The 18,064-nt window shown below is 38.2% G+C and overlaps 4 protein-coding genes across 10 annotated transcripts; 1 reads left to right on the plus strand and 3 right to left on the minus strand.

Annotated features, from left to right (window-relative positions):
- Positions 1–8: 8 nt before the first annotated feature.
- LOC110757152 (uncharacterized) lies at positions 9–1,888 on the minus strand. The gene is made up of 5 exons (XM_021958709.2): positions 1,522–1,888; positions 1,338–1,431; positions 1,176–1,213; positions 912–1,047; positions 9–535 (listed from the first exon to the last, which is right to left on the minus strand). The coding sequence occupies exons 1-5, from the start codon at positions 1,858–1,860 to the stop codon at positions 120–122; spliced, it is 1,023 nt and encodes a 340-aa protein (XP_021814401.2). The 5' UTR covers positions 1,861–1,888; the 3' UTR covers positions 9–119.
- AHP2 (Tat-binding protein 1(Tbp-1)-interacting protein (TBPIP)) lies at positions 1,882–3,857 on the plus strand. Its single transcript, XM_021958710.2, has 6 exons — positions 1,882–2,152; positions 2,260–2,285; positions 2,676–2,943; positions 3,070–3,140; positions 3,246–3,434; positions 3,522–3,857. The coding sequence occupies exons 1-6, from the start codon at positions 2,125–2,127 to the stop codon at positions 3,654–3,656; spliced, it is 717 nt and encodes a 238-aa protein (XP_021814402.1). The 5' UTR covers positions 1,882–2,124; the 3' UTR covers positions 3,657–3,857.
- An 852-nt stretch (positions 3,858–4,709) lies between these two features.
- Positions 4,710–6,864, minus strand: LOC110757097 (Regulator of Vps4 activity in the MVB pathway protein). Its single transcript, XM_021958636.2, has 5 exons — positions 6,449–6,864; positions 6,240–6,343; positions 5,963–6,134; positions 5,638–5,760; positions 4,710–5,513 (listed from the first exon to the last, which is right to left on the minus strand). Exons 1-5 carry the CDS (start codon positions 6,632–6,634, stop codon positions 4,872–4,874), a joined length of 1,227 nt encoding a protein of 408 aa, XP_021814328.2. The 5' UTR covers positions 6,635–6,864; the 3' UTR covers positions 4,710–4,871.
- A 2,072-nt stretch (positions 6,865–8,936) lies between these two features.
- On the minus strand, positions 8,937–17,928 carry LOC110757190 (Protein kinase superfamily protein). Of its 7 annotated transcripts, none has more exons than XR_015837152.1 (16): positions 17,414–17,928; positions 15,641–16,854; positions 15,333–15,559; positions 14,954–15,138; positions 14,692–14,760; positions 14,100–14,172; positions 13,613–13,769; positions 13,216–13,507; positions 13,025–13,139; positions 12,745–12,908; positions 12,470–12,544; positions 11,939–12,350; positions 11,418–11,482; positions 10,793–10,840; positions 10,672–10,700; positions 8,937–9,310 (listed from the first exon to the last, which is right to left on the minus strand). XR_015837152.1 is itself a non-coding variant. In XM_088256046.1 (12 exons), the coding sequence occupies exons 1-12, from the start codon at positions 17,792–17,794 to the stop codon at positions 12,162–12,164; spliced, it is 3,141 nt and encodes a 1,046-aa protein (XP_088112172.1). In that variant the 5' UTR covers positions 17,795–17,928; the 3' UTR covers positions 11,757–12,161. The 7 variants fall into 7 exon arrangements, 1 of the variants encoding a protein (XP_088112172.1); XR_015837150.1 differs by having other exon boundaries at positions 8,937–9,443; XR_015837149.1 differs by having other exon boundaries at positions 8,937–10,229.
- Positions 17,929–18,064: the final 136 nt, after the last annotated feature.

An 18,064-nucleotide genomic window follows, 5' to 3' on the forward strand; every position in this document is an offset into this window, starting at 1 on the left:
GATGAATAGAGGAAGCCTGATCTGCTCTTGAAATATAATAAAGTTACAGATCTACATTTAATCCACTGGAATATCAGTGAGCTATATTGCTATTATTGTGCACGGTAACGAATGTGTAGTTACAGTTCCTCATCCAGATTCAAACAAACAAGGTACGCAACTAAGCCAACCACTGGCACAAATCTAAGATAATTTACAATACCAATCTTACTGCTCTGAACATTTTGAAGATTTTCACCAATCAACCAAGGCTGGAAGACAGTGTAAAGACCAATATCCCAAATGAATGCATAAGCCAGCCTCTCTGATCCTAGATAACTGATCAAGAACTCCCATCTGTCTGAAATGCTCCCAAAGTTGCCGTCAATTCGGCCAAAAAGAGCCCACAATGCAGATATCAGACATATCGCTCCACCAACAAGTCCGACAATGGGAGCACCATTGGTCATCACAGACCCAAGTTGTGAGCGCTTGCTCGGAGTGTAGTCTGACTCAGCCTCATTTAGCCGAATAGCCATGTAAGGTATTAAAAAAGCTGTTCACATCACATACGAAACAATCAGGACATAAGGTCGGTGGAATCTGACCAAAAAAGGAAAGGGTCGGTGGAAATGTAGCTGGAGTCTAAAACATGCTCATTGCAAAGTAAACTTGAAATCATAGATTATCAAATTAAAGTGATTTTAGCCTACAATCACATATATAATGTGTCTTTCCTAGACAGTTGGGCAATGCATGATCTTGATTGAGAAATTAACAAGATGATATGCCAAACAAAAGATTGTTGCTTTCTGTACATATTTTCTGTGTAGGCTATTGAAGGTAAAGATAGTTGCATTTGTGACCTACATGGTTAAGCTAATCCAACACTCACTCAATCCTCAAGTACGAGAGTTTGGAAGAAAGCATACTATTTGTAAGAAACATCTGAAAGCCCCATAAGACGTCTAGAGACCCCTTGTATCTGTCCCTCTTACGATCCGTGAACAGCAAAGGAGCAAACATGAATGTCCACCCAATTACAAAGTTGAATAGCCCTTCTGACATCTAATTCAAACACATAAACAGAAAAATATTGGCCTATGATAAAATATATATATATATATATATATATATGCTTAAATTATGAAACTTGGTAGTAAAAACCACATCTACTTGGAATGACAAATTCTTACCGGGTGAAGTACTGGGGCATTAATCAAACCAGCAGTAACTACTCTGCCAAAAAGTTCATTTCAGAATTCATCAAGAGAAAAATTAATAAGAATTTTACCAGTATTTGTCTAGTAGAGCAGAACCCAGAAAATCAATAACAAATATGACCCAGTTGAGCTTACAAGAGTTCAAAAGAGGCAAGATAAAGAAGAAATTCAGAGAGAGCCCCACAAGAGAATTCACTGTATCAGAACTTATAGCCCACACTGGGTCTCCCTGTTGTAATATGAAAAGCAAAAAACTTTATCAGCTAAGATTGTATATAAGAATGTTAGTCAAGTAAAAAAGAAGGCTACATTTACACACGGGAGCATAAGGAAGGAGAAAAAGCCACAAAATGTAGACTGCCTCAGCAACCCACAGAACAATCTGAAGCACTCTCTCTGAGCCATCATTCTCCTGTTGAACAGTGGTTGTGGGTTTTCGACGAGCCGCGCGGCACACAAGTGTTTTCAATTTAGAGTCCCCTTTGTGGGTTGCGGGTGATTGTTGTGAAGGCCACTTTTGGAGGTCCAGTGCTGCAAAAACTGGCCTTTGTGTGCAAAAATGGGTCTTGGGACGAGGGCTGAAGGAGGGTTTGGTTGAGAAAATGGGGCGGTTGGTGCAGAGCAGAGGCTGAGATGTTGTGCTGCTGATGATGGCCATCGTTTCTGAGAACGAAACGGCATTGCGTGGCATGCCTCACGACACCAAATTAACGAGTTGTTGTTTATGTAAATTCGGTGTTTGATGCGGGGGTAAATTTGTCCAATCGAACACTCGACATTTAAAGCGGCAGACGACGCCGTCCCGAAAAAGGAAGCCCATTATTAGCCTACGAGTTTTAGGAGGCAAAGCCGTTCCATTTCAAAACGAAAGCAAAAGCTTTCAGAAGCTTCTTCCCGCCCTTTTCCGTACTGTTTCCGATCAATGGCTCCCAAATCCGATAGCACCGACGGTAACCAAATTCGTGAACGCTTCTTTTTTGTTGAGTTGATTTGATTTTCAATCTGGTTTTACTGAATGTTAAACGCCTTGTTGCTTTGGTTTTACGAAATATTGCAGCTATCGTTCTCAGATACTTGAATGAGGTAAAATCAAATTTCTTATCATTAATCGTCTGCGTTTAGGTCTTATTACTTTTGTTTCTCCGATTATTATATACTTTCTCTGGATCGAATTATTTTTTTCTTATTAAATTGATGAAATGTGTATTTTTCCCTTCCGATTTTTGGCTGTTTGGGAGGTGGGAAAATCGAATTTCCATGATTAAGCTCAAATGAGCTTCCTCCACAAGCCAGTTGTGATTAATTTGCTTTTTCCTGTTGTTTGCCTCTGTTTCCCTATAGTTTTACTAGAAAGAAAATAAGTTAAGAAATTAAATAAGTTGTGTAGATATTTTCTAGGGAAACAAACAGAAGGCACTAGGCACAGTATGTGCTCTCCCTAATGCTCATGTAAACTTGTCTCCCTTTATCCAGCAAAATAGGCCACTAAATTCTCAAAATGTGGCGGATGCATTGCAAAAATACAACCTCAAAAAGGCAGCCATACAAAAAGCTCTGGATACTCTTGCTGATAATGGGAAGATTTCATTCAAGGAGTATGGTAAGCAGAAGGTATACCTTGCTCGGCAAGACCAATTCGACATTCCAAACAGTGAGGAGCTCAGCCGGATGAAGCAAGAAAATGAAAAACTGCAAGAACAGTTGGGTGAACAAAAGAGATCGATTAGCGAGGTTGAGGGAGGTACATGTTAAATTCTTTACTACATTTCATGTTTTCCAGAATTGAGTGTGGTAGTCGACATTTTTTATTATCGGGTTAAGACTTTGCCTAGTGAATTTGAATTTTCGTTTTGCACCGTTGTTGCAGAAATTAAAGCTTTGCAGTCAAATTTGACCCTGGAACAAATAAGGGAGAAAGAAGCCAAACTGACAAATGAGGTATGCTAATTGGATATGTTTGACATTACATTAGTCAAAATATGTGTCTGGGAAAAAGAGGATAAGGAATATGGATGAAGTGTGGAGTTTTGAATTCTGTATTAGGTTAATGAAATGGAGGACAGATTGGAAAAATTGCGTGGAGGAGTTACTTTGGTCAAGCCAGAAGACCGCAAGGCAGTTGAGCAAATGGTCTATGAGAAAATAAGTCAATGGAGAAAGCGCAAAAGGATGTTCAAAGATCTGTGGGATTCTATTACTGAGAATTCACCTAAAGATGTCAAGGAATTTAAGGTTTGCCTATATGGGATCTTCTATGTTCTTATGAACTTAGGCATTATGCTATGGTGTAGTTGTAAATAGTCTGTTATGTTATTGCAGGAGGAGATCGGGGTTGAATATGATGAAGATGTTGGTGTGAGTTTGCAGTCATATAGTGACCTGCTACAACGTGGCAAGAAGCGATCATCTAGTGACCTGCAACAACAGTGTGCAAAGCGACCTCCACTCCAGTGAGTTTTTTCTGATGAAGCCATGCATAGTCAACGATTTGGAAATGAGTTGCCTGGCTTTCTTAGCAAAGGATGATCTGCTTCAAATGTATGTAATGTATCTTTTGCATGCTCTGGAGATTAATATTTAGGCTTATGTCATGTATCCTAGTTGATAAATCGACCGTTTACTGATTTAACATGCTGAAACCTTTTACAAATGATAAATATGATACAATTTATCTAGCTCTATTGGTTTTTAAGACGAGTTTTAGTGTCTAGCTCGTACTTGCAATGATGCATAAGCCAATTTATGAAAAAGAGGACCCATCCTAAGCATGCGCCTATACTTACCCAAGACACAAAGTTCTCCCATATGTGCGAATGGGCCTAGCGCCTAGAGGAGTAATGGGGGCCTAGGTGGATGCCTTGCCGAAATTATTTTGTATTATAAATTATATATTTATACCGAAATTAATTTTAAAAAATGTATATATGTGAGTCATATCATATATGCTTTGATATAAAGCAATGGGTTGAAATAAAAAACACAATAAGGTTATGCTTTAGTATATGGGCCCAAGCCCATAAGAGAACCTTTTTAAAATATCAGCCCATAATTGAAACACAGCGTTTCACTAACCTTATCTTCACCTTTTTTTGGACGAACCCTATCCTCACTCATCTCTCATCTCTCGGACTCCATCACCTGACCTCCCATCTCTCTCCCTCCATCGTGTCTCCTCTTGCGCGCCTTTGAAGTAAGATGAGCCCAGCAGCAGCTACAAAGAAAAGTAATTCTCTGGCGCCTACCCCTAACGATTAGGGTGAAAGCGCGGCGGTGTCCTCCCGCCTAGCGCCTAGGCCGTTTTTTCGAACACTATCAGAAGTGAATGTTAGACGGTGTCATCTCAATTTTTTTTCCTGTAAGAATTTGTTTGGGGTTGTGTTTATGCTGCAAATTGTAATTCAAGGGTGTTGAATCGAAGGAGTTCAAGTTGAGGAAATTTGTGCACTCATGCCCATGTACAAGTAGAACACACTGCAATTCCCAGACTACAATTTTGAGACCTCACAATATCAACAAATTAGAACTGAAAGTACCGATGTTTCAAAAATTATCACACTAAGTTTACATTTCCACCAACAACAAAAAACAAAAAAATCAAAGATCAAGAAACAATCAAATTTATAGACGACATAATTTATTAGCAAAACCAACAAACAAGACTAATGATTCTCAGTACCCACGCACCCCTCTTGTCCTCAGAGAGAATGGTGCCTTCTCTATGTTTAATCTTGGTGGGCTTTGCCTTCCAGACCCTCCAGCAGCATGTGCTGACTCAACCTTCAGCCCAGATTGAAACCTTGAAGGAATTTGCTTATGAGATGAGGGCATGGCATTTTGTTCATTGTCACTCTCACTCTCATCAAAAGCTATATTCTTCCCTGAAAGACTGGCATGGACTATGGCATCACCATCTGAATCTAAACTTGAAGAAGATGTTGACCTCTTCAACTCTTCACCTCTATTTTGCTCATTTTGTGATTCAGATTCACTTTTAAAGGACTCATATCTGTCAGATAACCTTCCTCGTTTACTACCAGGACTATTTTGATCATCAGGATCATGAGATTCAGACCTAGACAGTTCCACTGCTGCTCTTGCAGCTGCTGCCGCATAAGCTGCAGACTCGAAAGCTGCTTGAGCAGCATCAGCTACATCCTTGTATTTCCTGCTCTTAAGTGAACCAGAGAACCTATCATCTTTTTCTGTTTCTTGTGCGAAAGCCTGCAAATTATCCGCTGATGCTGTGCCACTTGAACTGGCCGGTGGGTTTGGTGCAGCCTGGTTTTGATTCTTGTTCACATCCAACTTCTCCTGCATTATTGATCACACACAACAAACCACATGCCATGAATACATAATTGTCAAAGTCTCAGAGCAAATGACAGTTCCATTCTATTTTTCTTGTAATTCCTGTTTTTGTTTTCAAGTTGCATACCTCAGTGGAAACAGAAGTAGTTTCCTCCAGCTGCAGAACAATGCTATTCTCTGCAGCAATTTCTTTGAGCACCTTCATTCTGATCTCCAAAACTGGCATCCTAGTTGACAGTTTTTGCATCATCTACAGAAACCCAATATCCACACAAAAATATGCAATTATTAACAATGGAAAAGTGGCAAAAGTAGTCAGAGACTTTTCCTTTTTGTTTTTTTTCTTCTTTTAATGTCAAAAAGGAACAAGATCTCATATTTGGTGTTTCTTTTATCTCATTGAACAATTTCACAAATTCATATATTCATTTCCCAAAAAAGGAAATACATACCGTAAGGTTGACTCCACAATTGTTGCGCACTTCAATGGCACGAGCAGCAAATTCCTTGCCAAAACGAGAGGTCAGAACCATACGAATCTCTTGAAGCTCTGGGAAATCCCCACATCTTGAAGCCGCATAAAGCAAACTCGACGTTGCCTCCCTCAGTTCATCAGGACATACTCTGTAAATAAACCAAACCACAAGCTAATCTGATCAGCCTAGCAAACCTATATATATGCATGAATATAACACCACAAAAAGTAATTAAATGAGATCACTAGCAAACCTTTCTTGTTCAATGAGGTGAACCCTTTCAATCACGAGGTTGCAGTAACGCTCTATCATGACAAGCACATCCAACATATTCTGCTCCTTAATCACCTGCTCCACCTGCCAACAACAAAACAAACCCTCTTGAGTCTCAAAGTCAACGAGAAAAATAAGTTACCCAGAAAAATATTTGATCACAAAGTTAGAAGAAAATATAAATCCTACCCGAAGAAGAGCTCGTTCATGGTGACCAAGTTGGAGGAGGTGAAGAACATCAGAGCGGGCTTGGGAGAACTTGACCTGGCGCAGGTTCTTGAGGACAGCAAGGCGAGACAGAGCAAGATTCAAAAGTGGTTTGAGCTTGGAGGTCTTGTAAGTCCTTCCGAGCAAAGCATCGAGCTTTCTTCCCATATCGCCTTCTTTCTTCTGTATAATTCCAGGCACAACCCAACAAACGAGCCCTGGATCGTTTGCTCCTTTACGAGATGACGACGATGAGAGAAAGAACGAATGACTCGGTGACTGTACGACTTTCTATGAGTACATGGAGCTTCTTCGCTGCTTACGTGTTTTGTTTATGTGTTTTTGTAGAATTTTTGGCTTAAGGGCTAAGTCTCTAGATGGAGATGATGCAAATGTAGACGTGGTTTTAGTAAAACGCGGCTTATTAGTCTTAGATGGACAATTTCTGCGAAGAGAGCCAGAAAGCATCCAGTTGGTCAGACGCACTTCGGACACGTGGATCACAGTCGCGACGAAATGAAATCTTTTTATGGAATGGGTTTGTTTATGGTACGTAACAGCTTGTTGTTTTGCTCTAGTGGCTAGGCAACTATGCAGAGTGCTTCCCAGATCTGGACAAACTGGTGCTGGTTCTGCCTATTGAGGAGGATTTTGGTCAAATTAGGGCAAGTGAAAGACGAAATCAATTTCTAATGAATGTTCACTCTGCTGTAATTCTTAAATGAATAACACGTTGTTCCTTAATCTTCCCAATTTGGTGGTTCGGTTAGGCGTCGTATTAGCAGTGGACCCATTACTTAGCAGTGGCCAAATGAATAACACAACCAACAAAATAGAAATAATATTTGCCCATCTAGGATTATCCTCTAAGGCCTGTACCCGACAAGTTAGTAGGGAGGGCGATTGCTTAGGGCACTTTTGAGTGTGGTCTTGGTGACATGTGAGGACAAATGGATGTGAATTGGAAGCTTCTTATAAGACTGAACCCAAAAATTGCAAGAAACCTATTAATTTGAATTCTTCAATCTCCTTTTGACCACAGAACCTGCCAACTAGTCTAGAAGAGTAAACTTATCAAAGCCCGTGGCCCACGTAATTGACAATTTAACACCACTGGCGTAAAGGGCTTTTGGTAGCATGTTACCATCGAATCATTATATTATTAAAAATGGCAGGCGGCTCTATTCTACCATTTTCTTCTCTTTTGTTATATGAATCACGCGACGCGACAAGAGCTGCATATAAAATTACAATTCCCTCACGACAATTTTAAACACAATTCATATCATTACACTAGATTTGATTGAATATAATAAAGGCTTAATATCATAAAATGTGACTAAGATTTACGAAATTATCAGATTGCATCCTTAATATTTTCTTTGTGCAATTCATGGTCTTTAAGGTTAGTATATGTGATCACAAATGGTCTCTGCTATTATGTTTCGTCAAAAATTCCGTTAGTTTGCTAACATGACATGTATATATTACAAAACATCCCTGAGATTCACGCACCTATCACAAATGGTCTCTACAATTTTTTTTTATTTTTTTATTTAAAATTCATAAAATTTTGTATTTTAAATACACATGACACTATATTTTTGAAGATGTGGACTCCACATATATGTCACATTAACAAACTAATGAAGTTTTTTAAAAATAATTTAAAATTCATAAAATTTAAAAATGAAAAAAACCATTTATAGAAGGATTTTAACCTTGAGGACCATTTATGAACCATAAACTCTTCGTTTTTCATTTTTAAATTTTATGAATTTTAAATGAAAAAATAGAAAAAATTCATAGGGACCATTTGCGATAGGTGTGTAAACCTCAGGGATGTTTTGTGATATATATATATATATATATAAATGCCACGTCAGTAAACAAACGGAGTTTTTTTATAGAACCTAACGATATGGACCATTTGTATTCACACATATTAACCTTAAGGACCACGAATGACACAAAAAAAAACATTAAGGACCCAATCTGATAGTTTCGTAAACCTTAGGGATGTTTTGCGATATTAAGCCTATAATAAAAAGTAACAATTAGGCTGCATAATGATATACAGTTGTCTTTGCAGCACAGATCACGCAATATAAAGTACTCACAAGCCCTATATATATATATATATATATATATATATATATATATATATCTTTTTCACAGCAGAGTTTGTTAACTTTCGTGTAAACCCGCTTGGTTACTTTACATTAGACTTGTGGAATCATACGCGTTAATACAAAATTGTTATTTTCCACAACAAGTCTCTTCAGAAGTCTCCTTGTTGATCAAGCAAGGAAAAAAGGCAGAACCCTCTAAAATATAATGGTATAATGGTGTAGAGACGGTGGAACTTGACACTCATGGTAGTTTAATTGACATTGGATACTGAAGATGAAAGTTCATCCAAGATACAGGTTGTGGATAGTTATTATTGTACAAGGGCAAGATATCAAAAGAAAATCATATTAGAACAAGGGCATTTTCCTTTCCTTTTCTACCATTATATATAATGGAAAGAATTGATCTGAGGTTACAAATGGAACAAGAACAAGAATACATCTGTTATTTATTAGACCAGCAGACGTTTATGATTTTCAAGAACAAAATTACTATCTATACCAATCCAAATTATTACACCATAAGCTAAACACCCGTTTCTGATATAACAATCGGGTTTATCAATGACTCCAAAAGCTCCTACTGAAAAGTAATAATTGAAAACAATGGGCACGGCATATAACAAGTTACAATATTTGGGTCCGAAATGGACACACACAGCAGTAGCTTTTTTTAAAATCCAAGAAGCCCATCACCAAAAAGAAACAGAGCCTGCAATTGATTAAAACACGCCTCATTTTCTATGAATTTGGCAAAAGACCCATTGGGCGAGTATGCCACTGCTCTCCAGACAAAAGCAATCCAAGCCAAATACTGTTCCCCCCACCCCCTGGGGATCCTACCACTGAATTTCAATCAGTTGTCAGGCGTCCTACCCTAACATTTTCCACTCTGGAACATATGTGCCAATTGCTAAATAAATCAAATTTTATGGATCCTTGAATGTTGTTGGGTGCAGAAACACCTGCCTAACAGATATCATATGTACATATTCCATGGGGCAAAATGACAAACCAAGAAGCATGCCCCCCAACAGTATAGCAGATGACAATTTTATGGATTTTTGGGGTACTGTTCCAGAACTCTAGCAGCCTATTAGTTGGGATTTTGTCTTTTTATGTTATTTTCTTGAGTTATTTTGAACGGCTGTAGGTCATATGCAAGTTTCTTATGGTTTCAAGGGTTCACATCATCTTAGTCTCTTGATTTTGATTAAAAACAAAACTAGTCTTTGACTTTTTCAAGTTCTTTTAAATTCAATGATGAAAAATGGCAGAAATAAAAGGATGAATCATAACCAAATAGACAAACGAAACACAAGCCAATGACATCCTTTGTGATAAAAGAATACCAAATAAGCGAACAGAGAAATTAGAAATTTGAATAGAGCAGCTATTCTTTATAAATAAACAAAAAAAACATTCCCACATACTGAAGATAAGAAGGTTGAGAACTTGAGACAGATGATTGGGTGGTAAGAAAAACCAATGTATTGGAGAAGTCAAGAAAATAAAAACACACCTGCACAAGTAACACTTTCCAAAAGAAAGTATCCAGATATTTTTTAAGCCAACAGATGCAACACAAAAATAGCCTATCGAAGGAACCTGAAGACAGCTGTTCGAAAGTGCTGGACAACAATTTCATGAAATAAAAAGGTTACGCGCACATCCACAAACTACATTAGTTTCAAAGGAAATTACTTTCTTTAACTATATTTTAGTTTATTTATACAAATTAAATTATGTTTATATTAGGCCCCTATTTACTTTAAATTATTGTGTATTTTATATTCCCATTCATTGAAACAGACACAGCCCAAAAAGGTTGCTCCCACTGCCATAAGGGTATACAACCTCTCAATGGATTGATCATATCAGAATATCTCAGCATTACAGGCACCAGACACAAGTCTAAAGAATTTTGTTACACAAATTAGAATGCAATCTATGGATTTAGCAAAAATCAATAAGTAAATAGCCAATCAAAGAATACGAAGTGAAAAATTACACTAGACACAATGAACACAAAAAGTACCCAAATAGACAAATTTATGCTTTGAATATACTTACAAGTAGTGCAGGAGCATGGGGGCCATACCCTAAAACATAAAAATCAAGATTAAAACTACAGATCTTAATCAAATACACAGCCCACAAGGACGAAACTAAATTCATAGATTAAATTACTTACTCTTATCTTTTAGATCCGGCAGCAGCCACATGCCTCCTGTGCAAGAGCCTCCAGAATGACCATGGATCAGATGCAATGCAATCTCATTAGGATATGCATATTTTGAATGTAAGACAAACAAAAAGAAGTAGCATAGAAAACCCTCAAGCACAGACAAAGACCGACAAAACATACATGCCAGAATACAATTACATGGATTTAGTTTGACATCTAAGAAAACAAACATGGTGGGGTACAAGTCATCAATTGACCCACAGCACAGCATATTTCAGAATGCATGTACATGCACCTACACTTTCCGGATAACTAATACTACCTTTTTTTTTTGGTCTGAAACCAGATAACTAATACTATAGTAAATAAACAAATTAACAACTCTCACAATCTCACAAGCAAACCAAATAGAAAACACCAAAAAGAAGAAGAAAAAAAAAAAAAAAAAAAAAAAAGACTTATAAAAAGTTATCAAATCTACGGCAGTGACACTGTTAGATTCAGTTCGAATAAATTTCCAAGTTTACAACGAAGCTTTTATGCAGGAACAACATAAAGACAAATCATGCAACACAGTGACATCTACTTTCAAGTCCCTCACAAAATTCTCCCAATAAACAAACCAAGGTACCTTCTCCTGGGTTCCTTTTAAGCATCTAAGCACTGGAGTGTTGCCTCAAAGCAATGGCACATATCCTGAATGAAAAGTTAAATTAGAATCTCCAGAACCAAAGTACTTAAAATAAAGTGGCAATAAAGATACAACTGACAAAAAGAACATGAAAGGGAAGGATGTTAAACAAACCTTCGACCAATCATAACATAAGTCCTAAATACCACAATTATTTTTTAACAATGGAACTTCAATACAAGCAACAACGAAAAAAAAAATATACAAAAAGTACATAGTAAGGAAGCAAAGTAAAACAGGTAAAAAATAACCCAAAACTTTGGCAAAGGCTCAACTATGTTTTGTAAACAACCCATGAAGATAAATATATCCTCTGTTGTTCAACAGATTGAATTGCAGAAACCATGTTCCAAGTACACATATAATCATGATGGAAAATTATAATAGATGTAAATAATTTTCACATTGGCCAATCATGAATGATTACAGGGGGAAAAGACGCCTTTGGCTAGTTGTCTTACAATAGAAACAGTACACTCCACTGAAAGAACCCGCCAGTAATGAGTACTCCTGACCAAACATCACCCCTTTTGACTTCAACCATGCCAAAACTGTGTCAAAGCTCTCAGGCCATCACAGAGAAGAGAGATAATGCCCAAAGATTAGAAACTGTATGAATTAGGTCAAAATGTACAAATATCTAGCGGAACAGGAATTCTGGAGTCAGAAAATCAGCAACAGGGTTCACTTGCCAGTGATGAATGGATGGCTCAAAGCTTGTGATACTGTCAACCTCTTGTCTGGATCCAACACAAACATTTTATCTAAAAGATCTTTAAAATCAGCTAACATCTTTGGATCCTCACCAGAAGAACCTGTAATAATCGATCCAATATCTTTTGGCTTTATATTGAGAATCACCCGTTTGATAGTCTGCATAAGCAGAAATTAAAACTCATAAACTTGATAGGAAACCAGATTACTCTAATACTTGACAACTCAAGATGTCATGCTGGACATACATAAAAACAAGCCGGAGAACAGATGCATACCTTCTTTGTAACAGGATCATCTTCTGTGGCATGGAAGTTCAGATCCTGATCAAAATGTTGATGGGTAAATGCTCCCTGTAAGTAGAAAACAAAAGACAAAAAGGACATTAACAAAAAGAATAGTTTTTAGATGGAGAACAATTAAAACAGTAATGTAATATTAGCATATAAAACATACAGAAGAACCAATAACAAGAATTTATGTTCCTTGCTTTGCACTGATATGTTTTTACTTCCAAAAAAAATTGTTGATGAATATCAAACCAAATACATGCCTTCCGAAGCATCTTCTTTGGGAATGGACCTTTCAATTCCATGTGAAGACGTAGCATATCATTGTTTGTAGCACCAGGAAAAAGAACTTTTCCGGTAGAGAGTTCGTACAAACAGCAACCAACTGACCAGATATCCAATGGATGATCATAAGACAAGCCAAGAACTGCAACCAAGACATATCAAAGACCAGATCAAAATTTCAGGTGGAACATGCTAACCAAGAAGGATATATTTTTTTTAAACTGAATGATAGCTCAACGAAAAGAGAAGAAAATTTACTTATTTCAGGTGCACGATAAAAGCGGCTGACTAAGTATGGTGTAACTTCGTTCTTTCCAGCAAACATGGCATTACCGAAATCACAAAGCTTCAGCACATTTTTAGCCTCATTTACCTGGAACATAGATATATTATGAGTAACATAAATGACTCGGAATAAATCCAATCATGAAAAAGTAGCAACAACCTACCAGCATGTTATCTGGCTTTATATCACAATGAAGAACACCACAGTTTTTTAGATGCTTCAGTGCAATAAAAAGTTGCTTGGCATATGCTCTCACAGCAGTTAGCTTAAGACCAATATTGCGCCCGAACTTCTTTAAGACCTCACGGAGATTCATATGAAGAGATTCAAAAACTAAACAAAGATGATTTCGATACTTGAAATTTGATAGAAAACGAACACAGTGGCGCTTATTTTCTGGATCTTGACCTACTAATTTCTTCAATATGGCCAACTCCGTCATACCAGCCTTGTACCTACATAAAAGCAGCAATAAGTTCAAGAAAAAAGGCCAAATAATGCATATACAATCAGATATAACCAAAACCAGCACCAACGTAACTGGTATCATAATCACTTACATAGTGTCATTGCTACGTATAATCTTAATTGCCACTTCATCGGGTTCACCATTACCAACTTTAAGGTTCTTTGCACGAACTACGGTTGAAAAGACACCCTTTCCGTGAGCAGCAGCAATTTCATATCGGGCATCAAGTAGTTCCCCAAACCGGTAGCCTTCAAAACAACAACATACTAAATGAGAAAAAGAAATGAATACACAGTAGAAAAATAAAAAAATTATATTAGGATATCAACCTAGGTAATTAAGAAAATGAATTATTTTATTTTGTATGAAAATTCTAATTACAACCAAGATATACAAAGAGGGGACAATCTGGCAGAAATTAATTCCACCAATAAGAGAGAGCATGAGTTGGGCTATATGGAGATGCAGGATTTTTTAAACCCTGCAGGAAGAGGGAGGGGAGGAAGGGAACTGCAACTGTTACCTGAAAGGGACCATTACAAGCCTAAAAAAATGTGAAAGATTGGTCATACACTTACTGTAGTACCCTTCTGCATCATCCCAGTTGTCATGAAGACCACTCCTTTCAATTCGAACACCATCCCCTTTGCCCTGCAGAGGAAAAAGAAACACAAGACCTAAGTCTAGCTGCACGCTACATGACTAATCATCACTCTTAGTGTTCTAAACACAAACTATCAAAACTTTTATGTTATTGAGTATGTGATGATAAAAATATAAATAACAAGAAAAACGACTACACAGAATCATTCATGTTGCATCCTGCAGATACTGCCCATGTGAAACTCTGCTGAGAGGACAGAAATTTCTGGAAGACAGGCATTAAACAAACTGCAATTCTTGCACACAAATCCACAACAAAAATTACAAAAACCAATGAAAAGTGATACATATGTAAACTGACATGCAAAGTAACATACAACATGAACCAAGGTCAATGATTTCCCATTGTTGCCCATGCAAGACAATACCAGCCAAACTAAATGCAAGTTACTCAGGATGTATAAACATTATTTCACGAACTCTATCAATATCTAAAATGTCATATATGCACACCATAATTGTAAGAATGAAAGGTGCACTGCATGGGTAACTTACATATGAACTTACCAATTTTCTAACTCCAACTGGGGTCTCACCAAAGATATCATCACAGAAAATGCCATCAGATCTTTCACTCTGCATAAGTTGAAAATAAATTAAAAATTCACAAATTCACAAATCTCAGTTAAATCCTATGCGCTTCAAGCCAAGTTGGGACATAAAAATACCAAAAATTACGGTCCCAACAACAAACAAATCTAAGTTTTCATCAAATAAACAAGACTTTGCAAACTGTGGGTACTCTGAATTTTGGAAAGGCTAGACTCACCTTTGGAGTACCCTCTCCAAGCCCAGTGGCACCAGACGTCATCCTAGAAGCAGCATCACCATTCTGCTGAGGTGAAATGGAAAATACAGCAAGAGACACATCTTCATCACTCCTGCCATCATCAGTTTCTGCACCAGATTTGGCAACACCAGCTGATTCGGTTGCATGAACTTGAGGATCTTTGTCTGGTTAACATATTAGTTTATATTATTATTATAATAAATAAATAATATTGTAAGGACATAACCCTGAAGTACCCAGAATAGCATAAACAGTAGTAAAAAACATAAAAATAGCAACAAATCGCGGGCAGATGCGCTTAAAAGGAAAGGCGAGCTTAGGTAAACATCAATGACTTTAAAAACAAATTTAGAAGTACCTTTCTCCACACCCTCCAAAAGAGCCTGAGGCTCAATTCGTTGTTGTAACTGTGACTCAGTTTTTTGTAACTCATTTGTTTGCTGTGACTGCTGATTTCTGTATTTCTCTAAGATTGCTTGCCTTCTTCTTCGACTCTCCTCCTTGATCCTGTTCAGATCTTCCTCTTCCTGCTCAGCAAATTGTAAAGTGGCCCTCTCTTCATTGTCTTCTTGTTCATCTTCACCTCTACAAAAAAGAACTGGAATATAAGCATCAAGAGGTAAACAAACAAGAGAGAAGGGAGCAACTGTTAAACCAAGCAAATACCTTTTTGGTCTGTCTTCAACCCCTTCCCCAGCATAATTGTTTGAACTCTGAAACTTTGCTGGATCAGTTTTTCTTCTTCTGTCCTGGTTGTATTTTTCTTCATCATGCCTTGATCGACCAGAATGTTTATTCCTATCTCGATTTCCATAGCTGTCTTCAAGATTTTCATATTTCTCCCTCTCCATATCTCGGCCCTTACCCCTGTCTCTATCATCTCGCCTCTCCCATTTCCGGTCTGTAACTCTGTCCCTATCTCGATCCCTCTCCATATCTCTGTCCCTATCAGCCTTGACCCGGTCCCTGCTCCTATCGTTTTCTTCCTCCCTTTTTCTGTCCCTGTTCTCCGTGTCTCTGCTCCTATGTCGCTCTTCCCTTCTCCTTTCCCTGCTATCGTCTCGTCCAATTCCCCTTCTACTGTCCCTGACCAAATCCCTGTCACTACTCCTTTCTCTTTCTCCATCCCTTCTCCGAACCCTATTTCTGCTCCTTTCTTGTTCTTTCTCCCTTCTCTGAATCCTATCCACCTCCCTCTCCCTACTCCTCTCTCTCTCTCTGGTACGATCGGACACAGAGTATCTACTATAACTAATACTCTGTTCTCGTTCATCATCCCTAGCCAAATCATCACTGTCATGCCTCCGAACCATTCCTTCATCACCAGAGTCGAACGTAGCCTTACTTTTCTCTACAGATACTGCAGTGTCTCGTTCATGATAACGTCTCCTTTTAGAAAGGGCCTCCTCTTCTACTCTACTGCGGGAGCATGATCTCTCCCTCACATGATCATATGACCTTGATCTGCTCCTACCATGTAAATCATCCCCGCACCTATCATGAGATGATGAACATACCAAGGTCTTGTGCTTGTCTCCACTACTTCCAGAGGATGTCTTTTTTCGATTAGCTACTTTGCTTCTATCATCATCCACTTTTTCATCATCATAGTAATGCTTTCGCTTATCACTTTCTTTAGAAGGCAACCTAGATTCCCTGTGCCGCCTCTTCTCCTCTTTGTGAAACCGGTGGGAATCGCCATTGGCATGATCCTCTATGCCTAATCTGGAAGCTAAATCATCTTGAGGCTCAACACTGGAATGTCTAGGCAACCCAGTCTCATCCCGAGACTTACCATGAACATGAATTCGAGTATCATCGTCACTACAGTGCTCTCTCATGGTTTTTGAATTATTATCAATGTTATCGACAAAAATTCCCTGCCAAGCACACCAAGGAAAATCAAGTAAGTGAACAAATTGCAGTACTTAACATTAATCCAGGCAAAACACAATAAAAAAATAACAGTTACTTAATATGCAATGTAACCAACTCTTACAAATTAAAAGTAAGCCATCAGCCTTCATTGATTGAAACGCCTAGGGAAACTTCTTTTGCAATTGATTCATGTTCGGCTAGTGCAAGAGCGGGTTCTTACATATGTATGAAACAATGGCTTTGACTCAGCTTGAACAAGTTCTCACCAAACAAATTTCATCACACAGTCCAAAACGCATAGAAAGATAAAGATAGTTTGTCCACTGAACAACAGTTAAATACATTTCCAAAAGTTTCAGCGATTTGAATCTCAAACAAACGAAACGAAAAAGAAAAACTATATAAGTTTGAAAACCAATCAGTTAAAGAGTTCATGAAAACTAGCCAGAAACAATTAAAGATTCGAATTTCCAAATTCCAAACTCTTTTTAGCGACCAAACAGCAAGTAGAGGCCCAATTAATGAAAAACCAGAAGATAATACGGGGCATTCAGAACACACCAGATTTCGATTATCAGACTGATCGCGAACTCCAAGAGCCTCAATTTCACCAGACTCGGCATCAGAGCCGGCTGTCGTCTTCAAGACGCCGTCGTCGTGACCACCGACACCCTCCTCCTCGAGAATTTCGCCTTCCTCCACGTCTTCATCTGGCCTAGAACTATTCGCACCTGAAGAAGATAACAGAACAGGCGCCAGAGGAGCTTCAATATCGTCAACGGCGGCCTTGATTTCGTCTTCGCGCTTTTTGCTGCCATGACGGTGACGGTGGTGGCGATGGTGGTGACGGTGCTTATGGCGCTTCGACGACTTCTCGGCCTCGTCGTCGGAGGAAGAGGCCCGGCGGTGCTTCCGATGCGAGTCTTGGGCGTCGCTGGCCATCCGGGAAATCTAGGGTTAGGGGTTTGTTTTTTGTCGTTTTCTGATTTTGGGTTTTGCGAGGAGAGTCTAAATTACGTGAGCGAGCGAGAGAGAATGGTTTTTGGTTTTATGACTTTTTGAAGAAAATCAAATACTTCGAGTTTGAGATTGACAGCGTGACATATGTATATCCTTATTCGGCTCCAATGTCACGGTGGCTCATGTGCCAAACGATTTTTTTTTTTTTTTAATTTTAAAAAAAAGGCTTACGGTGGCTCTATGTATTTGTGT

Source organism: Prunus avium, chromosome 1 (genome assembly GCF_965620075.1).
Source record: "Prunus avium chromosome 1, drPruAviu1.hap1.1, whole genome shotgun sequence".
In the NCBI taxonomy this organism is placed as follows: domain Eukaryota; kingdom Viridiplantae; phylum Streptophyta; class Magnoliopsida; order Rosales; family Rosaceae; genus Prunus; species Prunus avium.

Bases quoted from the DNA above. Each gene is read 5' to 3' on its own strand.
- LOC110757190 (XM_088256046.1), bottom strand. From the start codon at position 17,794: ATGGCCAGCGACGCCCAAGACTCGCATCGGAAGCACCGCCGGGCCTCT. The intron at 15,139-15,332 runs GTACTTCTAAAT...TATGTTAACCAG, and splicing joins TTTGGAGGGTGTGGAGAAAG to ACAAAGATCCTCAAGTTCAT. The intron at 12,545-12,744 runs GCATGTATTTGG...TTCTACTTACAG, and splicing joins CAAAGAAGATGCTTCGGAAG to GGAGCATTTACCCATCAACA.
- LOC110757097 (XM_021958636.2), bottom strand. From the start codon at position 6,634: ATGGGAAGAAAGCTCGATGCTTTGCTCGGAAGGACTTACAAGACCTCC. The intron at 6,135-6,239 runs GTTTGCTAGTGA...GTTTATTTACAG, and splicing joins CACCTCATTGAACAAGAAAG to AGTATGTCCTGATGAACTGA. The intron at 5,514-5,637 runs GTATGCAACTTG...TCAATAATGCAG, and splicing joins CTACTTCTGTTTCCACTGAG to GAGAAGTTGGATGTGAACAA.
- AHP2 (XM_021958710.2), top strand. From the start codon at position 2,125: ATGGCTCCCAAATCCGATAGCACCGACG. The intron at 2,286-2,675 runs GTAAAATCAAAT...CCCTTTATCCAG, and splicing joins TTCTCAGATACTTGAATGAG to CAAAATAGGCCACTAAATTC. The intron at 3,141-3,245 runs GTATGCTAATTG...ATTCTGTATTAG, and splicing joins AAGCCAAACTGACAAATGAG to GTTAATGAAATGGAGGACAG.
- LOC110757152 (XM_021958709.2), bottom strand. From the start codon at position 1,860: ATGGCCATCATCAGCAGCACAACATCTCAGCCTCTGCTCTGCACCAAC. The intron at 1,214-1,337 runs GTAAGCTCAACT...TTGGCAGAGTAG, and splicing joins CTTGCCTCTTTTGAACTCTT to TTACTGCTGGTTTGATTAAT. The intron at 536-911 runs GTATGCTTTCTT...TGATGTGAACAG, and splicing joins TCAGATGTTTCTTACAAATA to CTTTTTTAATACCTTACATG.